Genomic DNA, 13514 nt, shown 5'->3' on the forward strand with positions numbered 1-13514 from the left:
AAGTTCCTTGCTTTATACAACCTGCCCTTGTAGGAACTAATCCACTCCTGCAAGAACTAATCCAGCCTCTCTAGAGTGAGAACTCACTCACTACTGAGAAAGTAGCACCAACAACCTCTGCAACCCAAATGCTTCCCATTAGGCCCCACCTCTTAAAGGTTCCAGCTCCCAATATTGCCACATTGGGGATCAAGCCTCAACATGAGTTTTGGTGGAGACAGACTACATCTAAACCATAGCAATATGTCTACTAGCCATTTAGATGTATTCTTTTGTTAAGTCCTTAAGTTTTTAAGCTATACTTTGAGGGGGTGAGGTCAGTGTCTTATTTATTTGAAGTTCTTTGTATTTTCTGGTTATTATTCCTTTGTTGGATATTTGTGTTGTGAATATTTTCTATGAATCTTTGGTTTTCTTTTCGCTCTCTTAAAGCTGTATTTTGATAGAAAAAATTCTTCCTAATGGAATATAGTTTATTAATATTTTTCTTTGTGGCTATTGTTATTTAATTCCATAAATTCTTTACTCCTACTCCAAGGTCATGGGATATTCTCTGTTATCCATGGTTCTCAAACTTGAATGATCATCAGAATCACCTGCATTTCCTCATAAGGCATTACTTAGTTTATGTGTATGAACTAAGTATTCTAATCATTCGTGATAGTGATGGGAGTCTAAAATCTCTTATAGGCAATACTCAGGAAGTCAATTTTAGATGACAGGAAGCCCACTGGATTTCAGGCTGATTGGTGGTTCTTTTGGGTCTCTTAAAGAGCACGTGGTAAAAAGGCAGTTTAAAGTTACCTGAAAGGAGTCAACTCAAGTACAAATACCATTACAGGGTTTATTATCTCCACCACTAAGAACACAGGTAGGTTCTTTCTGTCTCTAGAACAGGAAGATATTATAGATGTACATGGACAAAAACCAGATGGCTTCTCCTTCCTGGATGATCTCCCTCTATGGCTCTTCATTGACCCTAATAGACCTACAAATCCTTGCTCTGCCAGAGTATATCCTAGAGCACCAGTCTACAAATATCTACCTGGTGGGGACATAAAGACTTTCTAAGACAATATAGGCATGGATACTTTACAGGAGATCAATTTCCAAAATTTATATGTACTCTTCCCCAAAATTGACATATTAAGGTAATTTTTGAATGTTTCTAATTTCCCACATCCCTTTCTATATTTAGTTTCCCATGAGGAAAGACATATAGCTCATCTGTTCAAGATCTTATTCTGGTGCATTGTCATGGGATGCTAAAATTCAGGGGTTCTAAACAAAAGGACCATTTGAAATATTGCTAATGGGGTTGAGAAAGTAAATGTTTCTATTGGTCAGATAACAAATGCTTTTGCAAATTAATCACCCTCCAGTATTTTGATTTTAACAAAATTAAAGCAAGATCTAAGTGAATTTTCAGCTGTGTGGGTTTTCATCAATAAAAATAATTTTGATGATACACCATTATATGACTATTGGAATATGACTCAGCTGGAGTTCAAGAAAGTGTGCCACATTGTATTTAAAAACTTTTCATTACTGTATGTTAACGTATGTGAACACAGCCTCTCTCTGTTTTCCTCTATAAAAATAGAAAAATAAAATTAGAAAAAAATTGGTGCCAAAGCCTGTTTTATTTTAGCAATAAGTAATATTCATCAATAAGTACGTGAACTAATTGGAAACAGTTGCAACTTATTTATCTCATTCAGAGATATATTTCCAACACAATTTTACTTTTTATTTTAAGTAACAATGTTAAAATTTGATATTTTCAACCTTGAATTAATAATAATAGCAATGATAACTCCACCTAGAAAAATGCTTTAAAAAGGAGGTTAAAGTTACAGAAAAATATATATTTTAAAAATTTTAATATATATTAAATTTTTATTAGATCAAAGCAGGATAAGGTGATTAATAAAAGACTTTCCCACAGAAAACATAATTCATAAGAAAATTATGTGAATAAAGTGAGGTAAAAATGTGAATTTAAGGTGAAAAATGAATGCTGTAAAACTTCTGACTTAAAGATGTTTGCTTATGTACTTTTTAAATGAATGATGGCAAATATTAATCATATTTTTTCAGTTTTATTTGTTTATACAATCATTTAACAAGTCAATGCACAATTTGGAGCCTATTTTAATTAGTTGGAACTGTGTTAGAACCTCAAGAGAAATAAAAGTTCTTCATGTTAATAATTAAGAGTCATTCAATAGGCAAATGATTATATTATGGCATGATAAATTCCAAGGTACAAATATGCAACGTACTTTAAGAGACTATACAAAGACTATCTAACCAGACTGGACTTAGAAATGTTTTCATTATTATACATAAGCTCTTCGGGGGATGAGTGCAAAGAACTTCACTTGTGTTATGACATTAAATCAGTCATATATAATTATGCAATTGTTAATATGAGCAAATTGCTTGCATTTGAACTAAAATTTTCTTTTCTTTATAATAGTGCCAATTTGGTGATTGTGATCTGAGAACATTCTGGTCATGTTACAAATTCATTACTAATGAAAGTGTACATGCTCAGATGGAAAAGCAGAGAAAATTGGATGGTATGCACATTTTTTTCCAATTGATATTTGAAGAGAGGTCTTCCATTTTTAGCACATTTATTTCCTACCTGATTCTCCAAACACTAATGGACAGAGAAGAAATGAGAAGAGTCATAGTGTTTGTTTTGTTTGGAGAGTAAAATTCTGTAATAACTTTGTCTTCAAATGTCCAGAATTAAGTTAATGGGTCAATAAATCTCCAAACCTTATCACTGCTCCTGGTAAATAATAAAAAAAATGAGAAAGAAACTAATTGACTAGACAATGCAGTCTACTATTATAAAAATTACTTACATTATCTCTGTCATTTTTGGTCATCAATAAATAATGTATAAGTAAATTTTTAAAGTTGTTTTTTACTATTTTTTAAAATTTATTTTTAATTGTCATGTATTGATTGTATATATTGATGGGGTACAGAGTTATATTTCAATACACTTTTACAATGTGAGATGGTCAAATCAAATTATCATATTTAGACTCTATTAGATATATTGAAAAGAGTGATATTACAGTTTTATTTTATTTTATTTTTTATATTTACATATACTTTAATAAAGGTCACGTTAGCTGAAACTGAACAAAGAAAGGGAGACAAGGAGAAATTTACATATTATACTTCCGCAAGTTTGGGTCAAAACAGGCATACATAAAGCTTCAAAATGTGTAAACAGAGTCAACCACCAACAATTTTGATTTTGCACATTTTCTAAAACATTATTATCAAAGAGTGCAAAGTTAGATCAAACAATGTCAAGAAAATTTTGTCCTAAAATTTTAACAAAGTCTTCTAAGAAAGTCTAAAAACCTTCTATTTTCCCACATTGACTCTCAAAACTGAGTTTTATATGAGAATATCATTTTGCAACTTTAACATTTACCATACATGAAAAATAATCAAAGATATATTGATGGGTCTATTCTAATTGTCACTATACTTACACTAAGCAAATTCTTTTACCCAGTTCTTTATATACAAATTACCATTTGTCCTGTGTGAAATTCATTAAAAAGTTAAAAACCACAGAAATGTCATTAGAAACAATGCATTTCAAAATATAACTGCTTTTCATCAGTGAAAAACATTTTAAAATAATTTAATTGAAAAGTATTGGACTCCCCATCAATTTCAGCTGCAACAGTATTCCTCCTGAATGTTTCCTAATCAATGTTCTGTCTCTGGACTTTAGGGCCAATACTCTGCGTGTCTTCTTCCTGACCAGGACGTTTCCCACTGCTGAGACCAGTGCCCATGGAGCTTCTTCCTTGCTTCAGTAGGTGAGTTTGCTGCCTGTAAAGACCACTTTCTTAGAAGTCTATCTGAAAGACTCAAGATTTGCTGATCATAAACATCTAGAATGTTGGGGATACCAAGAGGTATAAAGTGAGGTATATGTATCATTTGTATTCTGCTTAAAATGTCTAATAGTCTATCAGAGATGATGGGCTTTGTGGCAGACTGGTACAAACATGAGTTTGTTGCCTGAATGAAAAAAAGCTGCACTGCTTTCAGTATTTTTCACTGATGCTCTTTGATTGTGACCTCAAGGTATTCTCTCCCAGGGGTAGTGCATGCTTTGATAATAGTTGGGGAAGGCATTGCATGCCTTCTCACTAGCCATACCACCACACCGTACAATATATTTGATTCAGAACCTCTCAAAATAGAATTATCTACTTCTTTCTAATGTCACAAATCATTTTTATCAGATATATATATATAAGATTGAGGCTCTGTGGAATACGTGTTTGTTGCCTTTTGATTGAAGGTTGATTGATTAAAGGGACCTTCACAAACAGCCATATGTTTTCTTTTCAGTTGTATTTTCTGCTGTATTAAGACATAATCAACATGCAATAAACTTCACATATGTAATGTGTACAATTTAATAAGTTTTGACATATGTATACACCCATGCAACCATCACCACAACCAAGATAATGAAAATATCCTTACCTCCAAAAGTTTCCTGGTGTCTCCTTGTAAAAGCTCTTTTCTGGGGCCGAGCCCGTGGCGCACTTGGTAGAGTGCTGCGCTGGGAGCGCGGCGACGCTCCCGCCGCGGGTTCGGATCCTATATAGGACTGACCGGTGCACTCACTGGCTGAGTGCCGGTCACAAAAAAACGACAAAAAAAAAAAAAAAAAAGCTCTTTTCTGCTTCTTCTGCCACCCAATGGTCTTTTTCTGTTAGTTTAGATTAGATCTGCATTTTCTAGACTTTTATATAAATACAATAATACAGTACATACTCTTTTGGTCTGGCTTTTTTAACCACCATACCTATTTTGATATTTCTTCATGTTTTTATATATTAATTTTTACTGTGGCAAGGGAGAACTCTACTTTGAGGTAGTATTAGAAGAGTCTCATAGAAGAGAGAACATATTTTAAATATATATCATGTTTTGGAGTCAAATTTATTTTTTATTTTATTTTATTTTATTTATTTACTTTTTTCCCGCACTCAGCCAGTGAGTGCACCGGTCATTCCTATATAGGATCCGAACCCGCGGCGTCGCCGCGCTCCCAGCGCAGCACTCTACCGAGTGCGCCACGGGCTTGGCCCTTGGAGTCAAATTTAAAATGGATCTTTCATTCAGGTCTTGATTTGGGTTGGATAGTGTAGGTTTATTAAACAGAGCAAGGCGAGGAGTTGAGAGAAGACTTTCAGAACAGACAATCATTTGATAATATCTACTGAAGAGTTGAACAGTTTGATGCTCTTTCAATGAATGCATAAGATTTCTGAAAGAAAAAATAAAGTTATTTGCAACTTTTATCTTTTTTGTCATGCAAGTAGGGATATATTAATTGTGCTGCTCTTTCTAAAGAATGAAGTTTTGGCATTGTTAATATTTTCATTTTTTTATTGTACATGTTTATGGGGCACGGTTTGTTGTTTCAATACATGCATGTATTGTATAAGGACCTAATCAGAATGGTAGCGTATCTATCACCTAAAAATTTATCATTTCTTTGTGATTATAACATTCAAAATTATCTTTTCAGGTTATCTTGAAAAATACATCACAATATTATTAGCTATAGTCACCATAGAGCACCAGAACATATTCTTCCTACCTAACTCTAACTTTGTAACTTTGCACCAGTTTACAAAACTTTCTCTGGTGCTCCCTTCCCCCACTTTTCCCCTGCCTCTGATAACCACTATTGTATTCTCTATTTCTCCTCTTTTTTCCTTTTTAAAATTTATTTTTCTTAATCGGCCCATGATAATTGTATATATTTATGGAGTACAGTATGATATTTGGCTGCATTCACACTGTGTGCAATGGTCATATTAGGGTACTTGGTATACCCATCACTTCAAACATTTGTCACTTCTTTGTGTTTGGAACATTCAATATCATCTCAACTACCCATTCAAAGGTACACAGTACTTTGTTATTAACTGTAGTCTCCCCATATTACTATAGAATACTGATCCCATTCTTCCTATCTCTCTACAATTTTGTATCCACTGACAACCCTCTTTTCATCCTCCCCTCCCTTTTCCCCCCACCAGTCTCTTGTAACCACTATTCTACTCTTTACTTCTATGAGATCAACTTTCTTAGATTCCACATATGTGAGAACATGTGGAATTCCTCTCTCTGAGCCTGGTTTATTTCACTTAACATGATTTTCTTCAACCTCATCCACGTTGCTTCAAAAGGCATAACTTCATTCTTTTTTATGGCTGAGTGGTATTGCATTGGGTATATATTGTGTTTTCTTTATCTAATCATCTGTTGAAGGAAATTTAGGTTGGTTCCAGCTCTTGGCTGTTGTGAATAAACCCACCATAAATACGGAAGTGCAGGTCTCACTTTGGCTTATTAATTTCCATTCCATTGGAGATACACCTAACAGTGGGATTGCTGGATCATATGGTAGTTCCACCTATCATTGTTTCAGAAATATTCATACCGTTTTCCATAATGACTGAATTCATTTACATTCCCACCAACAATGTACAAGAGTTCCCCTTTCCCCACATCCTAGCTAGCATTTGTTATTTCCTTTTCCTTCCTTCCTTCTTTCCTTCCTTCCTTCCTTCCTTCCTTCCTTCCTTCCTTCCTTCCTTCTGTTTTTTCTTTTTGATAATAGCTGTTCTGATTGGAGTGAGATGATATCTTATTGTGGTTTTGATTTTCATTTCTCTGATGATTAGTGATGCTAAGCATTTTTTCATATACCTGTTGACCATTTGCATGTCATCTTTGAAAAAATGTCTATTCAGTTCCTTTGCCCATTTTTTAATCAGATTTTTCTTTCTTTTTTTTTTTACTTGGGAGAGGGTGTAGGAGCTTTATGTTTTGTTCTGCTACAGTCTCATGCTTAGGCAGATGACTTGTTTGGAATTTTGGGGGGTTGGGCTATGTAAGTTTTCTGCCTTTCAACAGTTTGAGACCTCTAATACTCTAGGATCAGGATGTTTTCTTGCCTCTTCCCAATCTTTTTCTTCCCCTCATCTGCAGTTTTTAACTGTGCCCTGAGAATAGCATGGCTTTCTGCCCCTCTCCCATCAGGTTAGGGTTTTGTTTGTTTGTTTGTTTTTTCTATTCTTCTATTTTTGTTTTTGTTTTTTTGTGGAAATAAGAGAGAAAGATCTTGTTGAAACTTCCTATCTTTCCCAACCAGTATGTGATTTCATACCTCAGGCCTACACCATGAGAGAGGGTTTATCTGGTCTACATTGGTGACCTCAAGTTTTCAGGAGACCCTGGTGGGTTCTAGGCAAAGGAGATTAGAGATGGCTGTGAATTTCACCTGTGTCTATGACTCCCAGGGGTTGTATACACTTACGCTAGACATTTTTTTTCTTTTTTGACAGTTTTAGCTGAATGCTTCTTACTGACTTTTATAGCATCTGACATCCATCCCAAGTAAGCAAGTGTTTGCATTCCATCTCTTCATAGAGGAGTCTGTCTTTCTTTAGATTGTGTGTTAATTAGTTGCCCTAATACTTCAGTTCTCTGATACATTCAAGACAAGTTGTGGTTTTGATTATGCAGCTTTCTAAAATTGTAAGAATGAAAGCAAAGGTGTTTACAGCTTTCTGAATTCTTAACTTTTCAAAAATTATTTTATTTTTTAAGTTGGCTTGAGATAATTTGTTTTCTTGTATAACAATACTTAACAAAATGTGCAACCCAATCACATTTATACAGATGATGCTTACAAGTACAAAAAATTATTTAAGAGTCTTTAAACAGTTATAAACACCATGAAAGAGGAAGGTAAGCCTTTTCAGGAGAGACAAAGTTATGACCTAGCAACCATGGAACAACCAAGTAGAAAAAATTAGAAGTAAATTCTGCATAAATGACTTCAGAATGCTCTACTAACTTAATTTCTCTCAAATTTTGACTAGTTTCTTATAATAAGTTATAAAAAATTGCAGCAGGACCTTTTGTGTTAATTTTATGCTTAGTTATATATGCTTTCATTAAAATGAAACTCCATAAAATTCTCATTTCACTATGTAGGATTACAAGTAACCCTTACAATGTCTTTTAAAAATGGTTTATGTTGAAGATCTCCTTCAAAATGAAAAAAAGTAATTAGATTCATAGGCTGAATTTGTTCATTCATTTAACAAATTCACTAAGCACCTTCACCTTGCCATGTACTCTTGTTAGGTAGGTAAATAGTACAACAGCAGTATAGAACCAATACCAAGACACCATGGCAACCACTGAAGTCAAGATTAGGAAAGAACAAACATCACTTAAGGGGCACCACTTAAGAAAGTATTGTTTCACTTGGGCTTATTTCGTATCCAGAGAATTGCTATGTTACAATAAAATGCAGCACACCAAGATTTATAGTTGTTGATGTGTGTTTTTTTTCTAAGTAGACTAAAAGCTCCTTGAATAAAGTGGCTGCATTGGCAACCACTGTATATTCATAAACGTAGCAAGATGATTGGTTCCAGGCAGGTGCTTAATGACTGTGTGGTGAGTGAATATCTATCTAGGAAAGTCAAACAGAGGAAGTTTTTTTTTTTGGATGTTTCAATATTCCGGTTGTTTGTGTGATGGCTACTGGCTCTTCTCGAAGGATCATAGTAAACTGATGGTAGTTTATATAGTTGCAAAGGGAAATCATAGGGGATTATGGAAAAGCATGTTTAAAAACCAGTGACAAGTCAGAGATGTGAATCCGCTGTGGTTGGGATGACATGGGTAAGACTACAAGTAGGGATATCAAAGGGCAAGAGAAGGGCAGAGTGACTAAAAAGAGAGGGGACTGAAGAACCTTAGGTAGCATCATAGTGGGAGCCAATAAGTTTCATGCTTTTATTGTATGGATGTGGAAAAAAAATTCTCTAGTGGAAAAGTAACTTCCCAATTCCACAGAAGACTTGTTCCATAGCAGTCGAATTAGGGAAGGTGAACAGATGGAAGTTGGTGAAAAAGAGAGAAGCTGCAAGCCAGAGAGGAAATGAGAAACTGAAGGGGATGCTCAGGGTTTTCAGAAGGAGCAAATTTTTGTTCCTGTTGTGATACACAGGAGAGTTTTTTCTGTTAGCAGGAGAAGGAAGTCTGAATGGAGATATTGTGAGATAAGTTTGTTTAGAACAGAAACCAAGTACCAACTTTTCTGAGAGAAAGAAACAACGTCTGCAGATAAAATGCTGTTTCTGCTACTTCCGTTGCTGGCTGTTCTTTTCCCAGGCAGTAACAATGAGTACGGTAAGAACTCTGGCAACTGCCCAGTTGTGCACAAGAGGGTGCATGTGTGTTTCTGTGGGGTGGTTTTTTAGCACATAACTGAAGAGTAAGTGTTCCAGGCTGGTTCCACTCTGAGTGTCCCTGACTCTAGGTCCCTGGGCTCTTTAGAGGGTGTTGATAAGATGTGGGACCCTGTAGCAAGGAAATGTCTGCTAAGATAACTGTGGCTCTTCTTCTCTTCATATTCTGAGTTCCCTGCCTCTGGCAGCTGTATTTCTGCATTCTCTCTCATTCTCAGTGCCTTTTTGCTCCCCCTATTATCTTCTTTTGCCACAGGTTATAAGGAGCCTATGTCCTTCCTCTCATCCATATCTTTTCCTTTTATAACCGTTCCTGGACACAGAATCTTCTCTCAGGATGGTTGGGTGAGTTGCAGACTCTTAGTTGGGACAGCAAATCTGGCACCTTGATTTTCCTGCAGTCCTGGTCCAGGGGCAACTTCAGCAAGAAGGAGTTGATGCAGCTGGAAAAGTTATACTGTGTGTACCTTGTTGAAGTTATTCAGCAATTTCACAGCTATGCCCATCAGCTCCAAGTTGAATGTGAGTTCAGATCCCTCAATGGGGAGTGTTGAGGTGGGTATGTGGGGTGTCTCAATGGTTTCTTATTTCACTAGGAAATGGCTTCCATTCTCTTCTAAATCTTACTCCACTTTCCCTACCATTAAGCTACAATCACACCCTTCTGGGCAGGGGCTATAAGCCAGACCATGATTCTTCAAACACTTCAAGTCTTCTGCCATCTATGAACTACTTTTTCATTGATTGTTGGGTTATGGCTTATTAGCTTCTCTTAGAGGTATTTTGTGGCCACACTTTTTCCTGGCTTCCAACCAGATATCCTCAGCTTCCTCACTCTTTGATTGACTTTCTACAGTGGGATTTTCTCCCATGTTCTATCTCTTTAGCAGTCTCTGTCTATACATTTATTTTGACCCATGCATTACATTCCCCCTAGGTTGTTATCATTCTAGCTCTCTAACAGGAAGTCCTTCCTTGCCAACACCATTCACATCACATCCTTTGAATAAAATTTCTTTTTCTTATGTCATTCATCTTTCCCTTCACCTCCAATCACTCCTATTCCCCTTTCTCTGAACCTCTAATCAAACCAAACTTTGTTCCATTCCCTCAAATCCCCCAAACTTCTCACTTCTGCTTCTGTCCTCTTTTTTTTCCACTCATTTTTAAAAATCCTTTTTACTCCTTCTTTTTTCTAATTCATAACCCCTCTTCCCAGATCCTTTTGAGATTCAAGTGACATCAGGCTGTGAGCTGGATCCTGAGGGCATCTCAGTAGGCTTCCTGCGGTCAGCTTATCAAGGATCTGATTTCCTGAGCTTCCAGAACAATTCATGGTTGCCATCCCCAATGGGTGGAAGTAATGCCGAGTTTATTGTCAGAAAACTTAATCAGTACCAACTCGGGAAGAAATTAGTACATGAGCTCATCGGTGACACATGCCTACGTTTCATCTTGGGTCTTCTTGATGCAGGGAAGGCAGATCTCCAGCGACAAGGTCAATTCTGCACCCTTCCCCCAAGAATTTTCTATTCTAAAATTATACTTTCTCATCATCCCTTTCAAATTTAAGATAAGAAGAAGCCTTCCAGAAATGGGAAATATATGTTTAGCAAAACCAATGTGAAATATCTGAGCCTGTAAATCTATTTGTCAGAATATCTTTCCTGTTCTTTGCAGTAAGACCTGAGACCTGGCTGTCCAGTGGCCCCAGTCCTGGTCCTGGCCGTCTGCTGCTGGTGTGTCATGTCTCAGGATTCTACCCAAAGCCTGTGTGGGTGATGTGGACACGGGGTGAGCAGGAGCAGCTGGGTACTCAGCGAGGTGACGTCTTGCCCAATGCTGACGGGACATGGTATCTCCGAGTAACTCTGGATGTGGCAGCTGGGGAGGCGGCTGGCCTGTCATGCCAGGTGAAACACAGCAGTCTAGGAGGCCAGGACGTCATCCTCTACTGGGGTGAGAAGGAACTGGGGCCCGGGGTGCAAATGGGAGCAGGAGGTCCTCAGTCAGAGCAGGAGGGCCAGCCAACAAATATGTGATTAGGGTGTTGATATCCAAAAGGAAAAAAAAATTAGGTAATGCAAAGAATAGAAGTGTTTATAATGAGGGTCCTGTACATGCAGGAGGATATCAAGGGTTAGATGAAGGATTCATATCTGAGGAAGGATGAGAGAGAAATAGAAAGAAAGGACATTGGTGAGTTAGACACTCAAATGAGCTTAAGAAGCCCAGGGAAACGCAGTAAAATATAGAGTGAATGGATTAAAACAGGCTGAAAATTTGAAATAACATCCTTGGTGTCTACCCAAATCCACAGGACATTACAACTCCCTGGCCTTGATCTTCCTAACAGTGATAGTGCTTGTGGCTCTTCTGACAGGTCTTGCGTTTTGGTTTTGGAAGCACTGGTGAGTTCTTTCCGTCCATTTTTCCTGACCCTCCCTCTTTCCCCACTTGTCTTCCCGTCTTTTTTTGTTTCCCTCTCCTTCCAGTTCTACTCTCTCTCCCTCCTCAATTCTCACGTCCACCTCCTGCTGAGTGACTCCATCTCTGTTTTCCTACACTTCATATAGGACATGCTGTGAGCCTCTTCTCCATGCTTCTCCCTTTGGAATGAGAACCCAGCAGCCCAGGGAATCAGGACACAACTGAACATAACATGGGGATGATGTCCTTTCAACTATCATTGTAAAACTTTTGGTGATGTTTTTTATTTCTGCTAAATGATCAGTTCTCATATAAACTAACTGTAATTTTGCAGGGTTTGCTGTTCTAACCTGGGTTCTGGAGCAATAACATTCATGTTTTAACTCTTAATAGAATGGGGTCCTAGCAACTTCCACATGTTCAAAAATTAGTGGATCATCAGGCCCATTTCAGATGTCATTCCTTCCAGTGGGCCTTCACTGATTTGCAGGTGGAAAGCAGTTTCTTCCTCGTATGAACTTTCACCACATTTCAACTGTACTGTGGTAACTGTACCCCTCCTCCCTATCCTTCACTGCAGTTATTTAGCTCCCTTTTCCCCTTCTATTTTTCAGTTCTTTGAGAGCAAATCACATGGCTTTTTAATGTATGTATCCTTGGTGAAATGTCTTTCATGCATATAACATGTTCTCAATAAAAATTTGTGTTGAATTTATGCCAAATTTGTCATTATTCTCTTCCTTCCTGACACTTCTGTAGTAGTTGAGACCTTTGATGCTCTTCTTTTTAAAAGTCTTGTCACTTGGCAAAGAAACTTTGCACTTTCCTAGTTCTGTAATTTCTTCTCTGAGCCCCTGAGGAGAAATATATCTTTTCCTCTACCACTCTTATCATTCAACTGTTGAGAGCTGTTAGAGTGGAACTACTGTTCCCAGCATTCAGAACAAGAGGAGCAAGGGAGGATATAGGCTCTTGGTATTTAGTGTGGTTCAGGGACAAACAGCAGTGATCACATTTTGTGGCATAACGTATGGTCAATCCTGGTAAATGTTCTGTGTGCTGATGTAAAGAATGTGTTTACTACAGCTGTTGGATGAAATGCTTTGTATATGTCTGTTTGGTCCATCTGGTCTATGATTCCACTTGAATCTGATATTTTCTTGTTGATTTTCTGTCTCGATGATCTGTCCAGTACTGAAAATGGAATGTTAAAGTACCCAGCTATTACTGTGTTGATGTCTATCTTTCACTTTATATCTGATAATATTTGATTTATATAGCTGGGAGCTCCAGCACTGGGTGCATATATATTTATAACCGTTATATCCTCTTGCTGTATTGATCTCTTTATCATTATATAGTGCCTTTCTTTGTCTCTCAGTACATGTTTTGATTTGAAGTCTGTTTTTTCTGTATAAGTATAGCTACACCTGCTCACATTCATTTTCTATTGTGTGGATTATCTTTTTCTGTACCTTCCCTTTCAGTCAATGTGTGTTTTTGTAGGTTAGATGTGTTTCTTGTAGGCAGTATAAGGATGGGTCATGTTGGTCATTTTTTAAAAAAAATCTATTTAGCCAGTCTATGTATTTTAATTGGGACATTTAGTCCATTTACATTCAAGGTGATTACTGATATATGAGATCTTACTCCTGTCATTTTGTTGGTTGTTTTCTGTGTCCTTTGTTTTGCTCTTCCTCTCTTATCATTGCAGTTTGGTGGTTTCTGTATTGATAT

The 13514-nt window shown here is 36.9% G+C and overlaps 1 protein-coding gene across 1 annotated transcript; it reads left to right on the forward strand.

Moving 5' to 3' along the window:
• The first annotated feature begins 9227 nt into the window (after positions 1 to 9227).
• On the forward strand, positions 9228 to 11762 carry LOC134383786 (T-cell surface glycoprotein CD1a-like). The gene is given in 6 exon segments (XM_063105181.1): positions 9228 to 9288; positions 9604 to 9624; positions 9627 to 9869; positions 10567 to 10845; positions 11028 to 11306; positions 11668 to 11762. Coding segments are annotated over 6 exon segments (978 nt in total).
• The last annotated feature ends 1752 nt before the right edge of the window (positions 11763 to 13514 follow it).

Source organism: Cynocephalus volans, chromosome 8 (genome assembly GCF_027409185.1).
Source record: "Cynocephalus volans isolate mCynVol1 chromosome 8, mCynVol1.pri, whole genome shotgun sequence".
NCBI lineage: Eukaryota > Metazoa > Chordata > Mammalia > Dermoptera > Cynocephalidae > Cynocephalus > Cynocephalus volans.